The 14,489-nt window shown below is 46.3% G+C and overlaps 1 protein-coding gene across 6 annotated transcripts in view; it reads left to right on the forward strand.

The window, feature by feature from the left end:
• arhgap12b (Rho GTPase activating protein 12b) overlaps positions 1–14,489 on the forward strand; it is a 51,839-nt gene that overhangs the window by 13,535 nt on the left and 23,815 nt on the right. The window contains exon 1 of one of the 6 annotated variants that reach the window (XM_010885578.5): positions 6,218–6,366. The exons of the other annotated variants lie outside the window; for them this stretch is intronic. Coding sequence (XP_010883880.2) covers positions 6,334–6,366 — 33 coding nt within the window. The 5' untranslated portion in view covers positions 6,218–6,333. Of the gene's footprint in view, positions 1–6,217; positions 6,367–14,489 lie in introns of those variants that run through there. 6 annotated transcript variants of the gene reach the window in all.

Here is a 14,489-nt window from a genome sequence, read left to right on the forward strand (position 1 = left end):
GGTCTTACTGAACTCATGGGGACTAAATGTCTCAATGAGTATAATAAAACCAGAAAAAATTGGCCTCATTGGGACCTTTTGCCGGTCCCGTGAGGCAAAAGTCAATTTCCGGGTCATGGTTTAGGGTCAAACTTACAATTGATTTTATAGTTAGAATTGGGGTTTCTTTTAAGGTCCAGGCGTTGTTGGTTAAGTGTGTGTGTGTCGACAGAAATCCAGCTGAGACCACACGCTCAACCCACTAACAGAGCCAACTTCTAGACAGCAACTTCGAGTCACAATTTCAAAAAGCCACTCATTCATCTCTAATTAAAATTTCTATGCACAAGCTAGCATTGTAGAAATTATTAGACACACATCAGTAAGATGAAATATAATATTTTGTTAGGGATGTGTTCTCCCTCAAACTAAATTATCATACTCATTAATTAATAGCATGATTAAAACAGTATTGCCTCAGTCTCTCACTGTTCCCATAAGCTGTTTCTATTTCCTTGTTGTCTTTCGGTCTCTCACTTTCTCTCACTGTTCCCATTGGCCCATGGTTCTCAGACCACTCCTGGAGAGCCCCAGCCATCTCGTAATTTGGTTGTGGCCTCGAACAGGCTCACCTGAATGCGGTATACGAGCCTGAGAAACCACTACGAAGGGGATTCAGTTGTGCTTTCTCCAAAATAAATGTCATACATGGATCGGCTCAGGGGCTCCCGGAGAGGTTTGAAAACCGCTGCCAAAGTCTGTTGCTGCTCTAGGTTTCCTCCAGTTCTCAATCTCTCTTGTTTTCTTTCCCGCTGATATTTTATCTTTAATAACATTGTCCCTCTCAGCCTTAAAAAAAATATGTGAAGGAAGATGTGGTTGTTGTTCGGGCATCTGATCCTCGATGTTTTATTAGGCTGAATCTACTCAGGATTAGGCTGCTGTCCTCACTGTTGTCTCTGTTTCACTGATTGATTCTAGCTGCTCTTCATAAGAGCAGTTATTTGTCGTAGCGTGCGTGCGTGTTCGGGGGGCTTTATGGGTTTGTTTGTGTGGATTATTGCTGGTCAGACTATCGAGAAGTGCTGTAATCTACTGTCTAGTGTCCCGGGAGGTTAGGGTCAAGATGGGATACTCAGTCAGTCACTGGAGCACAGGACCGTCTGCTGCTATATGCCAATCTGAGTACGTAGACCGACGGACGGACCGATAGGTTAATAGCGTGTTTTCCCCTATACACCACTTCTCTTTAAGTTCCCTGCTTCCCCATTAGTTTACCGACACGTTCATATTCAGACAATGTCCGTGTCCCCTTTCAGCCCTATCAAAGTAGTGCGCTGAACAGGAAACGGGCTTCCATTTGGGATTCCCCCTCCCGCTTTGTGTTTCTGAATCACTCCTCCTCACCGTCTCTGTATCCTCAGATCACTTATGAAGGAGACGATACAGCTCTTCATTCACCTCTTCTCCGAAGCCCCCGGCAGTACGGGCGCCAGACCGCTTGCCTGTCTGGAAATTTTTGTTTTTTGTCGGCGTGCGATTGGGCCCTGGAGTCTCCTGGCTTTACATTTGTTCCCGACTTCCGTGTATTTATTGAATGACTTCACTGACGTGAATGACTTAACTCACAGCGCTGTTGGTTATTCTCCTTCTCTCGGCTCTTCACTCAAACCCCTGATGTTGATTGAAAGTCAGAGTCTTTCTTTTGGCCCCAGGGGTTGATGAGTGGAGGTCGCCAGACACGGGACAGAATCCCTCATGGTTACTAACACTAAGAAGCTTGTCGTCGGGTGCCCAGTGAAGCCCACGTCGTCTTTAGAGTTCCTATTTATGTGAACGCGGGGACGCTGAAACCATGACTACATTTGAATGAGGGACGAGTTTGTAAAGGAAACAGTGTGCTCTCTGTTTATGGCCTGTTTAGTATATTTAGCCTGTTCTTGTATGTGTTTGTCAAAGGGTGAAGGACAAGTATCTAAGTTACGCATGTCCTGGGGTGCGAAGGAGCTGCTGAAAATATCCAGAATAGAATAGACTTGTTAAATGGGCTTGGGTTGGGTGATCTTAATTCCACATTTGTGTGAGTTGTTGCGGGTGTCTCTGTGTGGGTGTGAAGCCATTCCTCTTCACGTAGGCAGCACAGGACAAGTCACTGTACCAGATGTCGTTAGCATTCTTTCCAGCTGGCTCTGCCATCCCTACAGTGGAGAAACAGTGGAACTCCAACACAGGTCCCAGACCAGACATACCTCAAGTTACTGTCACTGCAACTCTGAACACCTCCCCTCTACACTGGTTCAGTGTGACAGGTTGCTGGGTTGCCTAGTTCCTCCCCAGCAGAGGAAACAAGTCTATATCCCAAACAGCATCCTTTCCCCTATATAGTGCACTGCTTCTGACCAGAGCCCAATGGTTACTGGATAGGAACAAGTGTGCCTTTTGGGACAAGGCCCCGATGGACTGGTTCCTAGTGCATTCTGGGACGGTACTTGGCCTGGAGAGATGAGTCTGTCTGTACGTGCCTAAGCGTCCAGGCCGGCACAGACAAAAGAAGCCATTCTAGCTGATGTGGCAGGACCATGCCCGCCTGGGCAGTGGAAATTCAATTGGTCTATACAGAAAGGCTCTCTGTTGATCAATTATCCGTCCAGGAGCGCTCTCAGAGGTCGCTTGGAGGACGAGAGAGAGGTTAGGAGAAGTGTCAGGGAAAAGTGTCATGGAAATGCCACAAGGTTTTTGGGTCAGACCAAGCCAAAAAATAATAATCTTTAATGTATTTGTCCCCACAAGTATAGGAAAATGTATTCCTGGCTCTACCCAGATATCTAAAATGTGATTATTTGGTCATGTCTTCCCTCACATTGGAAAAGGAGTGAGTGTTAGTGTTCCCATCTGGCCGTGGCAACACCCTAGGATGACCGGACCACACTGGGCCCGGCCCTGTGAGGACAACAGAACAATGTCCTCACAGCGACGGCTTCTTCCAGAACGTGTGTCCACCTGTGGAGGGAGGGAGGTCGGGCCAGTGGGATGAGTGGATGACTTAAGGCTCGGATGAGCAGGACAATGCCCCTCTCTGTCACACACAGCCTCCCTGAGTCATGGTAGGGGATGAGCAAGCTGATGACGGTTGGTGGTTCTGGCGATGGTTTTCAACACGACCGCAAGGCCTGCACGGTCGCTGAAGCTGCCTCGTTTCATGCGGCTTCATGTTTCAGTCAAGAATCCATTATTAACGGAGCATCCATCAGTTCTGGTTGGTGTCAGTCCAATCAGGGACACTTCCAGGGTAATATGTTTATCAGAGATTGCAAGATGGAATTGCATTGTGTGGTAATTTTTTTTGTTTAGATTGTAGAAATGTGATTTTTTTTTTTTAAGAACAAAAAAAAACTACACCAAGATTGTCTTGTGTCCTGGATTCATGCCGGGTCCATCCCTCCACTGTGACAACTGCATTTTCTGTGTGTAAAAGGATAGAGCAGAATGACTCTGTTGGCTCCACAGGGGGCATCTTCTCTGTCTGCCTGAGCCAAAAACCGATGAGTAGCTTTAGCCCTGGTCTGCTGCTCTGCTGTCTGTCTGTTCCATCTATCCATGCTTTTCTCTATCCTCCCTCACTTCTCTCTGTGCCCAAAAATCTCTCTCCCCACACTTTCCTAGTCACAGACATCAGGGGTTATCTGGTCTAATTGTCATCGCCCCAACTTGTCAATGTTAAAACATAACCTGTACCATCCGTTGTGTTGCCAGTTTGTCCTGCTAAGCTGTCTGGTAGTATGGTCATGTGAGTGTTTAACTATTAAAGTGAAAGGACAGTCTTTTAAGGTCCTTGGTGTATCTGTCTTGAGATTACATTTGAAATCTCACTTAGCAGTGTAAAGCTTCCTCTGCCATTCCCCTAATCGAAACCTTGCATTTTTTTTGTTGTCAACAGCAGTCTACTTCTTTGTTTTTGGTCTACCGCTAGTGTCTGCTACATATGCTAAATATCCAGGAAATGACAGTAAATGGCTTTAACCAGACTCTTGCTTCTACCCTAGACACCAGATGCTGTATCACTTCCTCAGTGTGTTTCTTTGGTGGAAAAGATTTGCCACATTGGCGGTCTGTGGTGTCGTTTCACCGGATGTTTTGTCTTTCGAGGTGTCCCTGTCAGTTGACATTCAAAGCAGCCCAGATCCCATCCCACTTAATACTGTCAACTTAATGGTAGCTGATCGCCACCCGTCTTGTTTGGACCCAGGCCTTACTGCCCACCTATCAGTTTACCATCTCCACGGTCTGTCAGTGGATGAGCCCCGGAAGGGAAATCCAGATACTGAGCCCCTTAAGGCCGACTCAGTGGGGATGAAGTCACAGAGGGCTAACTCCAAGTAGACCTGTGAATAATTCAGTCGGTTTGGTGGGGATGTCGGCCAGCACGCTCGTACGGAGGGATCCCATAGCACTATGCAGAGGCTGGGAGGAACTCCTGTAGAGTGTCAGGGTCTAAATTTGCCACATCAACCTCGCAAAGGCACCAGGCTGCTGGTTATCTGGGGCACCGCTCACTGGAAGAGGATCTTTCAAATATAGAACATCACCACATACACGCACACATACACTTCACTCAGTCTGTGATGTGTCATCCTCTCAGGTATGTTCTGTCATGAAATTGGTTGGATTAAACTACCGTTTTCTCAATGTTAGATTTTTCAGTTAATCTGGTTCGCCTCTGTAAGTACTCTACTCTGTTTGGCAATGGCCGTGGTGTGCGTGCGTGCGTGTAGCTGCTATGCTCTTCAAAGGTAATGACTTGTCTGTTTACGCAGTGCGGAGCTGAGGGGGAAGAGAGGGAGGTATTGTCCATTGTCCAACCCCATCAAAGAAAGCCACCCAGAAACCACACCGATACTGTACAATGCACCCAGTTACATTACTGCCTAGAGACTATGAATCTTTTATTTATTTTTTTGCATGTTTTAACTGGATGAATGTAGGTCTTCTCACACGTGACGTTGACCACTATTGACGGATCCTCGGACCAAGGCTGCTTCAGACTGTCAACATTTAGGTGTGGTGACGGAAAGACAAACCCTCTCTGGTGGTCTTTAATAAGACCAACCCTGCCTGAAGCAGACAGTTATTATAACTTCTTCGCAGCTCAGTATTCATGTCAATAGGTTTGATGTAGGTTATTCATGAAGTCATAAAATATGTCACTAAAAGAACATTTAAACTTTTCAGTCCCACACTCCCAAAGGTTGGCTGCTGGTTTGGTATATTCTGATATACTACATACCTCTCCTTTTGTACATGGAAATAAGTTTAAAGGGTCATGTCTAACAGGGTGTTCAATGTACACACCACTTCAGATCCTAACAAATATTCCAACGATGGGCTGCGATGGTAGCTGAAAGTTTAGATGTCAACTTTGTGAGTGGACTTTCTTCCAGTTGACCGTACAGACTGTCTGTGTTCGATGAGCTCAAGTCCATTAGTAGATACTAACAGTGAATGTAATCTGTCATCCCGGGTCACAGTATGTTGGTCTTTTCTTCTGGACAGATTTAAACGGGTGTCAAACCTTGCAACATGCTTTTGTTTTCCAGGTTTGTGCGCAGCTGGCAGTAGTATTACACAAATTCCATTGCTAATCTTGATAAGCTTCTCTCACATTTAAACCACTGAGGGCATCAGAGCAATTTGGTGATTGTTGTTTCTGAATGTTATTTGTCAGAAAGGGATGAAAATTACTGAAATGAGAGGTTTTTGTGATGGCTGTTTTTAATGATTGTGAATGTGTGTTTTTAGGCACCTTTTTGAGAGAGTTTTTTGTTTATGAAATATGAATTGTTTTAGCCCAGCAATGTTAGCAGAATAAATGACCATACCCTGAAGTAAATACTTTTTATATTGGAGTATACTGATGTAGTGATTTCACAATGTTGTTGTGAGCCAGTGCACAAACGTCTGACTAGAGCGTGTGAACCACTAACTTTTACCACCCAGGGGTCATAACCCCTAACCTTTCTGACCTGTTGGCTGACCCCTGGCACAGCCACCCGTTATGATACTCCCCTCTTTGTCTCCCTCTCGCACCTCTCTCGCTTTCTTCTCTCCTCTCTGTTTCTTACATAACCCCTGTGGCGACTGAGGTCATTCCGCTAATGAGAGCTCCTATTTAAAGAGAACACCGTGGCTGTAAATAGTTCTTTAAGATCCTTTAATCGGCGGCTGACAGAGGCCCATTCAGTGTCTGGAACAGTGCAACAAGCAACCCGGGCCGGGACGAAAGCACCATTACTGGACCAAACTAAAGCTGCTTCCTTGGACGTAGACCCAAAACAAGCCGGACCTGTATCTGTAACCATGTTCTCCTATGTCAAGAACCCGCACTATATTGTGAGTACTTGCCATAATACCACTCATCTATACCTCTATGCAACGTACACATCTCTGATCTGGCAGAACGTCTGGTGGATGGGAATGTAAGCTAATCGCTTGGTTACTCTTGCGGTGGTGGGTGGACTTTGGCCTTGTTTAATATTTGTAAGCAGTCTGTACGCATACAGGGCTAGCCATTGCATGCGTGTCAGGGTGGTGTTGCGCAAGAAACGGGCGACGGATGCGTGTGTCCCTCGTTGGATCCGATTGGATCCGTGTTGTCTTGTTCTGGGAAGGCTGTGACTGGCACGGAACGACGTGGCTTTGTCACGGAAACCAGACCTGGGCTATCTGAGGTGAGTCTCACGACAGGCAGCCGTTGTCATCTGTGTAGCCGGTGAGCCTTCTTAACTGATAGACTTGTGATTCTTAACTCTGAGCCTGGGGACCCACAGTACTGCTGGTTTTCTCCTCTACCCATTAGTTAATCAAACTCGCCTGATCTCCCGGGTCTGAAACTCCCCTTAATTACAAGGATGGAACCGGCTGTACTCCAGGTCTGTCGTTGAGAGCCCCTGTTCTGAAAGATTTGGTGAATACAAAGATTAGGAGGCGAATGATGTTCACTTTGCCTGAGGGCACGAAGCGCTTCACCCTCCAGTTTTTGCACTGACATCTAGATTTTGTCAGTGGGCTGAGTTGTTGTCTGATGTGATGTGACTAGACGCCTCAAGCCGTGTGTGTGTATTGTGAGGTCGGGTAATTCAGGAGACTGTCTTGAATAGGTGCATGTATTTGCTTTCCATTCATATTCACGCCGGAGTGTGGACCCCACCCCAAGTAGTCCCCATTTCTCTCCTCCACACTGACCCACCTGCCGTTCAAATGCAATAAGATCAGAGGGCCTATATTTCTGTGTCAATACATCTCCATACAGAAGACGAGCTTGGTTTGCCCCCTGGTCCTCACAGCCATCAATAAAAGCTAGCAGTACATCCACCACGGCTCGTAATGCTGACCCACCCCATTCACCTCAAGGGTGACTGAATGGAGGCGTGACACTTTGCCTCCTTTAAGAAACCTCCCTGGCTCCATCTCTCCTCTCTTGTCACGGTCAGCTGTTACTCCAGGGCCTGCTGGTTAGGGCTGAATGGCCATTGTGTCCCCAGTACCACGAGTTGTTGTTCTCCGGACGGTAGTTGATGTACCACACAATCAATAGACCTCTGCCCTGTTGCCACAATAGCACTGTTCCCTCACTGCCCCCGTCCCCCTATAGTGTTTGCTGCCAGCCAGTTCCACACTCCCCGGGCACATTATTTTGGGAATTATACCCCCCCCCCCCCCCCGATCTATCAGACTGCCGTTGTTCAGCAGCAGCCAGTAGTCCCACTACCAGAGTAGTTTTTGTCTGCCTACACCGCAGACCGTTGCTCTACATTGTACAGTAATCAAGAGGTTGAGTTTACCATCAGCGATTCACCACACTGGCGGTAGAAACCATTTTGGGAACTGGATCTCTCTGATCTGAAACCACATCTGACTGTCATAGACTTCCACCTCATTGTATACATGCTCTCCTCAGAGAGGGGACGGCAAGGCTTCTGCCTCAACCGAGACAACGGTCGTGAACAGGAAGTTATGGACGAGAGAAAGCCTAGACACAATATTGCGCTGCACCTGTGCAGATCTCCTAACACAATGTCTTTGAGCTTTGAGGCATGCATATAATCAAGATATGCAACAAAATAAACCAGTTCAACCAAAGTGCTATTTCACATCCTGCTGTGGTGGAAACGCATAGATATAAATTAAATCAGAATGTATGCACATGATATATGGCTCTTGGCCTGTGTGTAATGGATATCATGTTATCACTAAAGTGTTTACTTTTAATCCAATGGATTGTTGTTTGGCTCAGTTGAAGCATGGAACACTGTCTGAATGTCATGGGCAGGGCCGGCTCCAGGCATAAGTGACGTAATCAGTCGCTTGGGGGCCCCCGACCGTTAGGGGGGAGAGGGGCACCCAAATCAGATTTTGCTTTGGGCCCCCAAAAAACTAGAGCCGGCACTAGTAAAGGGCGTCTTTTGGGTTCATGGATGATTACATGATTTGACGTCCAGAGGTTCAGACATCCGAACAGAGAATGGTGAGAAGCATCTCTGAATCTTCCCCCTCATTCCTGACAAAAACCTGGTGCATTGTAGGGGCCTGGGGGATTTATCACTGTTGACAATGGCAAACATCTGAATGAAAGATATTAACATGGATACCTTCGTAGCCTGACAAGAATTAACCAATTTTGCCTCCAATATTCAGTAGAACCTATTCTACATTTGCAGTTGCCAATGGAATTTAGAATGTTCTTAACGAGCATAAGAAACCAGTAGCAGATTACTGTTCATGAATATTAATTGTTCACAATGTTTGTATAAAAAGGTGGCTATTAGCATTTCAAAACACCCCTAATTAATGGTCAACAACATCCTGTAAGGCCCATGGCAAGTATGCAGTTCCATAGTATGCCAAACAATGGAGAGGTGTAGGTCTTACTCAGTCAGATGTTAAATGCAAGTTGTTTTATTTGGCTAGCTCAGTTGTGTCTGAGTGAATGAATCTCTCACTTTGCAGGCAATTGGTCTTGAGCATGGTTTAGGTACCGATTTTGTCTTTACACATGATTGATAAATTAGCCCTCTGAATCATAAGTGTCATATACCAAGATAATACTTAATACATGTTATTGAATCAGAACAAGGCTTTTGTCATGGGCTGATAGCTGTTTTTTATGAGTTGATAACAAATGGAAACATTTTGATTGTGGAATGATATTCTTCCTGTAATTAACCACTGTGACAAATAACCTATGATCCATGTTTGGATATGCTGGCCTATAATCAGAATCAGTTTCAACCTAATATTTCCTTTGTGCTTGTACATCTTCGGCAGTGAGATTCCTTTCAATACCATCATGTCAATTTTACCCAATGGTCCTGTTTTCATGTGTCTTTTTTGCATACATCAGAAGGTAAATGTCAATCACAAACTGCTCACAACATCGAAATGGTTGGAATTTTGTAACCTTTTTAAAAAGATTTTGGAATACTACAGATTGTACCTGGCACTTTCACATATTTAATCTGTGTAAGCTTTTTTTTTTCTTTTTTCTCAATCCAAATAAAATGTTGAATGTCTACTTGTCGGTATCTAATTTCACACACAACCAATTCCACGAGGTGAAGCTAGACAATTTGCTGCTGCTGATTGACTGTGATCTTCACGTACGTTAGGATCAATATATACTTTTCAAGGACTTTTTGATAACTCATAAGAATTGTTGCTTTTTTTAAATGTAAAAAAAAAAAACGAATCTCTTTTCTGCCTCCCTGAACTCAACTCTGCATGTTTGAGTTTCTATACCAGTGACATAAGAGCCCATACACCTGTTTCACGTTCCCCAAAGGCAACCCCAGAACTACGATCCTCCACTCCTACAAGGAATGTGCATAATGTCCAAGTCGTGACTCACTAACCCTTTTTTTAAGCAAATGATGTTTGTCTTTCAAAGGTGGGAAGCGGAAAGGGATTGTTCTTGAAATACACAACAATGTTCTTTGTTTCCTTAACACTTATGTTGACCAGGATACTGGCAGAGACCATTAGAAACTGTCCCTCAGCCTGCCTCACTCTTCTCTCGTTCCCCTTCCGTCCTCTCGCGCTGTGGCTCCGCATAAATCTAGATGACCACCAGAAAATGGTTGATGATATTATTACCAAAACTATAACATGGTCAGGTGCCAGCCACATATCTCCACTAAGAGCAGTCCAGCTACTTTCAAACTGTGCCTTCATACTGTGCATCAACAATGATCCTCAATTCCCTGGTTACAGCGCCTTTGGAAAAGTATTCAGTATTCTCTGCATGTTGTTGTGTTGTAGACTTAATTTTCATATTTATATATGTTCATATTAAGCTCTGTCATATTGGGTTGGGAGTGTCTGTGAACTCCAGTCGTCCGGCCTCCCAGCAGGTTTTCAATGGGGTTCAAGTCTGGGTTTTGTTTGAGCCCCCCAAGCACATTCAGACTTGTCACAAAGACACTCCAGGGTTGTTGTCGTATTGAAAGATGAATCTTCGCATCCCCATATCATGATTACTTCATGAATCTTTCAGACATTTCCTATGCCTTTGTTTTTTACAGCCTTCCCCAGATCTATGATTCAACCCAATTTTGGAGGTCTACAGAGAATTCCTTAAACATCATGGCTTGGTTTTTTGCTCTGACATGCAATGTGAATACTTATGTACATAAGAAATGTCTGATTTATTTTCCATTAATTGGCACTCCTTTCTGAACTTGTTTTCATCTTGTCATTATGGGGTATTGTGAGTAGTTTGTGTGGGGTGAACGCACCACCCCTACAGCCAGCGCCCCAGGAAGAACCACATGGGTTGCAAAATGGGCCCTATGAACGCAGCCCAGCTGCTTTCCTAGAACGCAATCTGCCACGCCTTGAAGAGGCACACCTGCTCCCCAATCCGGCCTCATCAGGAGAAAGATAAAAGGGCCCCCAGGAAAGCAGCTCTGGGCAGCAGGAGTGCAAAAGCGGGAGCACAGAAGATCAGGGATGCCTTACCCTGCTGTTTCAGTTTGGGTTATGTTTCTTCTGGCACAGTCTGTTAATAGATGCCCTCCAGCACTCTGGCACTGTGTCCGATGTTGACGTAAATTGGCTAGGGTCCCCTGGGGAATGGGAAGCATCATTCGCAGGGATTTCCTAGTCTCATCGCACTTATGTGACTCCGTCATGTGGCTGGGGCATCTGTAAACCTAATCCGGGTCTTCTAGTTTGTAAATAATTACACATTCACCCATAAGATTTCCTCATTGGAAGAGCCGTGTGGACGAAAGCAGCATAGCTTGGTGTGAATGTCTATGAGAAAGGCTTGCTGCGATCTTCAGCTCTCCCGACTCCATGCAGAGTTGTAGCCATAGGGTTGTTGCAATGAGATGTGTGAAAATAAGTTATTTACTGCTACAGCCCATAGGTACTTATTGAAGTGTGTTTCCTCTGATTTATATGAACATCAGTGATTTTTTTGAATGTCGCAGTTCAACAATGGAGGTATTCTGTGGCGGTATTATGGTGTTCAGTCATGGTTGTATTTTCCAAATCCTCTGGAGTAGAATTCTTGGATTTAATCTCCTCTGTAATGATTTTAAAGACAACCCAGATCCTGGGCCAGTACTCCTACTCCGAAGCGCTCTGTGACTGCAGGCCCAGATACCTTTACATAAACCATTGCTCCAAACCTGCGTCTCTGCCCCACCCCTTCACTGCAGCCGCAGATTGGCCTGGCTGAAACGATGTAATTAGCCTGAACCAATCACAGCCAGGGCATTAAGGGCGGATTAACCATTAGCTGGTGGCTTTACTGTCAGCTGTCTGACTACCCTGGCTGCGAAGAAGGCTTGTAATTCCAGCTGAAGTCTTTCCACGTGTTAAAGTGGGGGGGGGGGGGGGGATGTATAGACAGTCCAGTTGACTGTCCAGTTCTCTCACTACCATTTGGCCTACAGGAGGGAGTTCCTCATCGTTAGTCTCTTCCATCTTGTTTTGGGTGTTGGGCAGGCTAAACTGCAGAGCTATGCCATAAGGACTGTACGAGGGAGAGGAAGTAGTGCGATGCCTTTAAGCTACTTGTAGTACAACTGTTAAAAGAAGCCTAGGTCACCATGCAGGAATTACAATACCACTACTAAATGGTTTTGGCAGCTATTAATCAGCCTATGTCCCCTTCTGGCACCCTTTTTAACCTGTCCTTAATCTATCATATCTTTGTTATGGCCCGGTAAGTATGTCTGTCTGTCTGGTCCTTATGGAGAAGGGGCTGTGGAGGGGGGTGTTGACAGACAGCCAGGCTTTGATCCAAAGGCAGTGTGGGTCCTAGACAACAGTGGTGCCCTACACAGAATGAGGACGGACCCTTTTGGGATGCGACCCCAGACCGAGAGGACCCAGGTGACATCTGTCTGGAAACACACACACACACACAGATATATACAAACATTCCTTCTGACTGCAGACATTCCTCTACTGTTTTGATGTAGTTGGCTTTCACAGCTGACACTGTAATTCTAAAATCCTAACCAAATATAAACCCATCCATTTTAGTGTGTATAAACTAGCATGGATGTGTTGTCTCAGATATGAATGCAATGCTGTCCCATCTTGCTCTAGTTAAGCCTTTCCCTTTACACACACACACACACACACACACACACACACACTGCCCTCAATAGGAGCCCAGTAACAGGCACTGGTTTGGTTTTTGGAAGGCACTGTTGTTTCCAGTGCACCGTTCTGCTAGAACAGAATGTATGGATTTTGGCTCCAGGCATCCAGAGCAATGTTCTTCATGTCTTAGTCCCATACGTCTCCTGGTAACAGGCATGGTTTGAACTTTTGAACTTGGCTGTACTGGAGTGTGCCCCTCAAATACATCCTATTACCTCTACTTCCCTAGTGTTGCTGTGGCTACTTAGGCAGTAAGGAACCATTTAGGACAAATCCTTGTTCTCTCCTGGCAGTAGTTACCCAGTGGTGTTCTGGGGGCCTTTGTGTATTTATTCAGACAGACGGTGATGACATTTCCCTTCTAGGACGATGACCGGCTCTTGTCTAAAAGGTTAATTGGCTTCTTCAATGTCAGGACATGAGACTAGCTGGACTCAATGATCTGTGAAATGAGCTGAAATGAAAGACGTTAGCCCGACCCTGGAGTTATGCACACTATTTTTCACTCTCCAATGGGTTTCTCAGAAGGTACCCTTTTGAAATTCTACCAACCCGGGAACATTGGATAAAATAGTTCTCTCTTATATTTCTCTCTCTGTGACTCCTGGAAGAGGTGCACGGTTTGTATTTATTATATGCCGACAGTTTTCTGTCTCAAGCCTCCTACAGGTGAGTTGACCGAAGTGCAGATCTAAATCTGTTGCGCTAAGGGGATGGCGTAGTGGGCTTGCACTGTTGCTATGGGATCGGGGGGGGGCTTTTCATGTGAAGTATCACAGATGTAACAACGACAGGGACTGAGTGAATGTGGTCTGACACCCAGTGAGGTGGAAATGTAGGTTAATCTGGTCATATGGGCCCCAGACCCTCCCTCTGTCTGTGTCCAGTAGCGTAGGACGAGGGACATAAGCTCCATGGCGGATGGAGGGGTATTGGGGAGGGGGTGCGAGAGGTGATGGAAGAGGGGAGGGGGAACGAATGAGTAAGCGCGGGAGCAGAGATGGCGAGAGGATGGATGTGCAATCAGCAGGGGGAAGATTGGATCAATGTGTAAAGGGGGAGGAGTGGTAAAACGAGAAGGAGGGATGACGTGGCGACCTATGCCATCAATCAGACCTCGCTCTACTCCTCGTCCACCTGGTTTACTGCTATTTGTGCGTGCGCAGTGCGTGACCGTCGTCATGGCCCCAGAGCCAAGGTCAGCGCCCTCCGTTCAACCTGCTCCCCGCAAGACGAAACTGGCAGGTGTCCGTTATGCATAGCGGCCACCAAGACGCGCAGAAACATGCAGAGCTGACCCCAGATCAGCGGTCCCGCCGGGACCCACTGACTTCCGGGACTCGCTGATTATCCACTACGGGTTACGGCGCGGTGCACACTTCAGAACCACAAGGTCCATTCATGCAGTTGGAATACTGGAATGGAATGGGCTCGCTCTCCTGTTTGTGTGCGTCTGTGTTTGTCCAGTCCACTTCTGTCCCTGTGAGTAGAGATTTATAGGGGGTGACTGGAGCGTTATGTTGGGGGTGTGGGGTGGTGATGGTGTGGATGGGTGATGTGCAACAGAGAGGAAGGAATGCTCCCGGGGGGTGTCACCATGCGTACAGCCTGCCAGGGAGTGGCCCCGCCCCTTCCGCTAACCCTGCTCTGCTCAGCCTGAGGGGGACACCTAGTGGTCAGAGGTGATTATGGGGGTGGGGTTTTGCAGTCGCACGGCTATCTGGCCCTACCCTGACCTGCACGAAACGTCCGCGAGATTGATGACTTTGTTCATTTTACAGCGTCGGCTATGGGTTACTGCTGAGGAGAGGGTTTGGAACGGCCCCATAGCACACGGT

Source organism: Esox lucius, chromosome 21 (assembly GCF_011004845.1).
Source record: "Esox lucius isolate fEsoLuc1 chromosome 21, fEsoLuc1.pri, whole genome shotgun sequence".
Taxonomy (NCBI): Eukaryota; Metazoa; Chordata; class Actinopteri; order Esociformes; family Esocidae; genus Esox; species Esox lucius.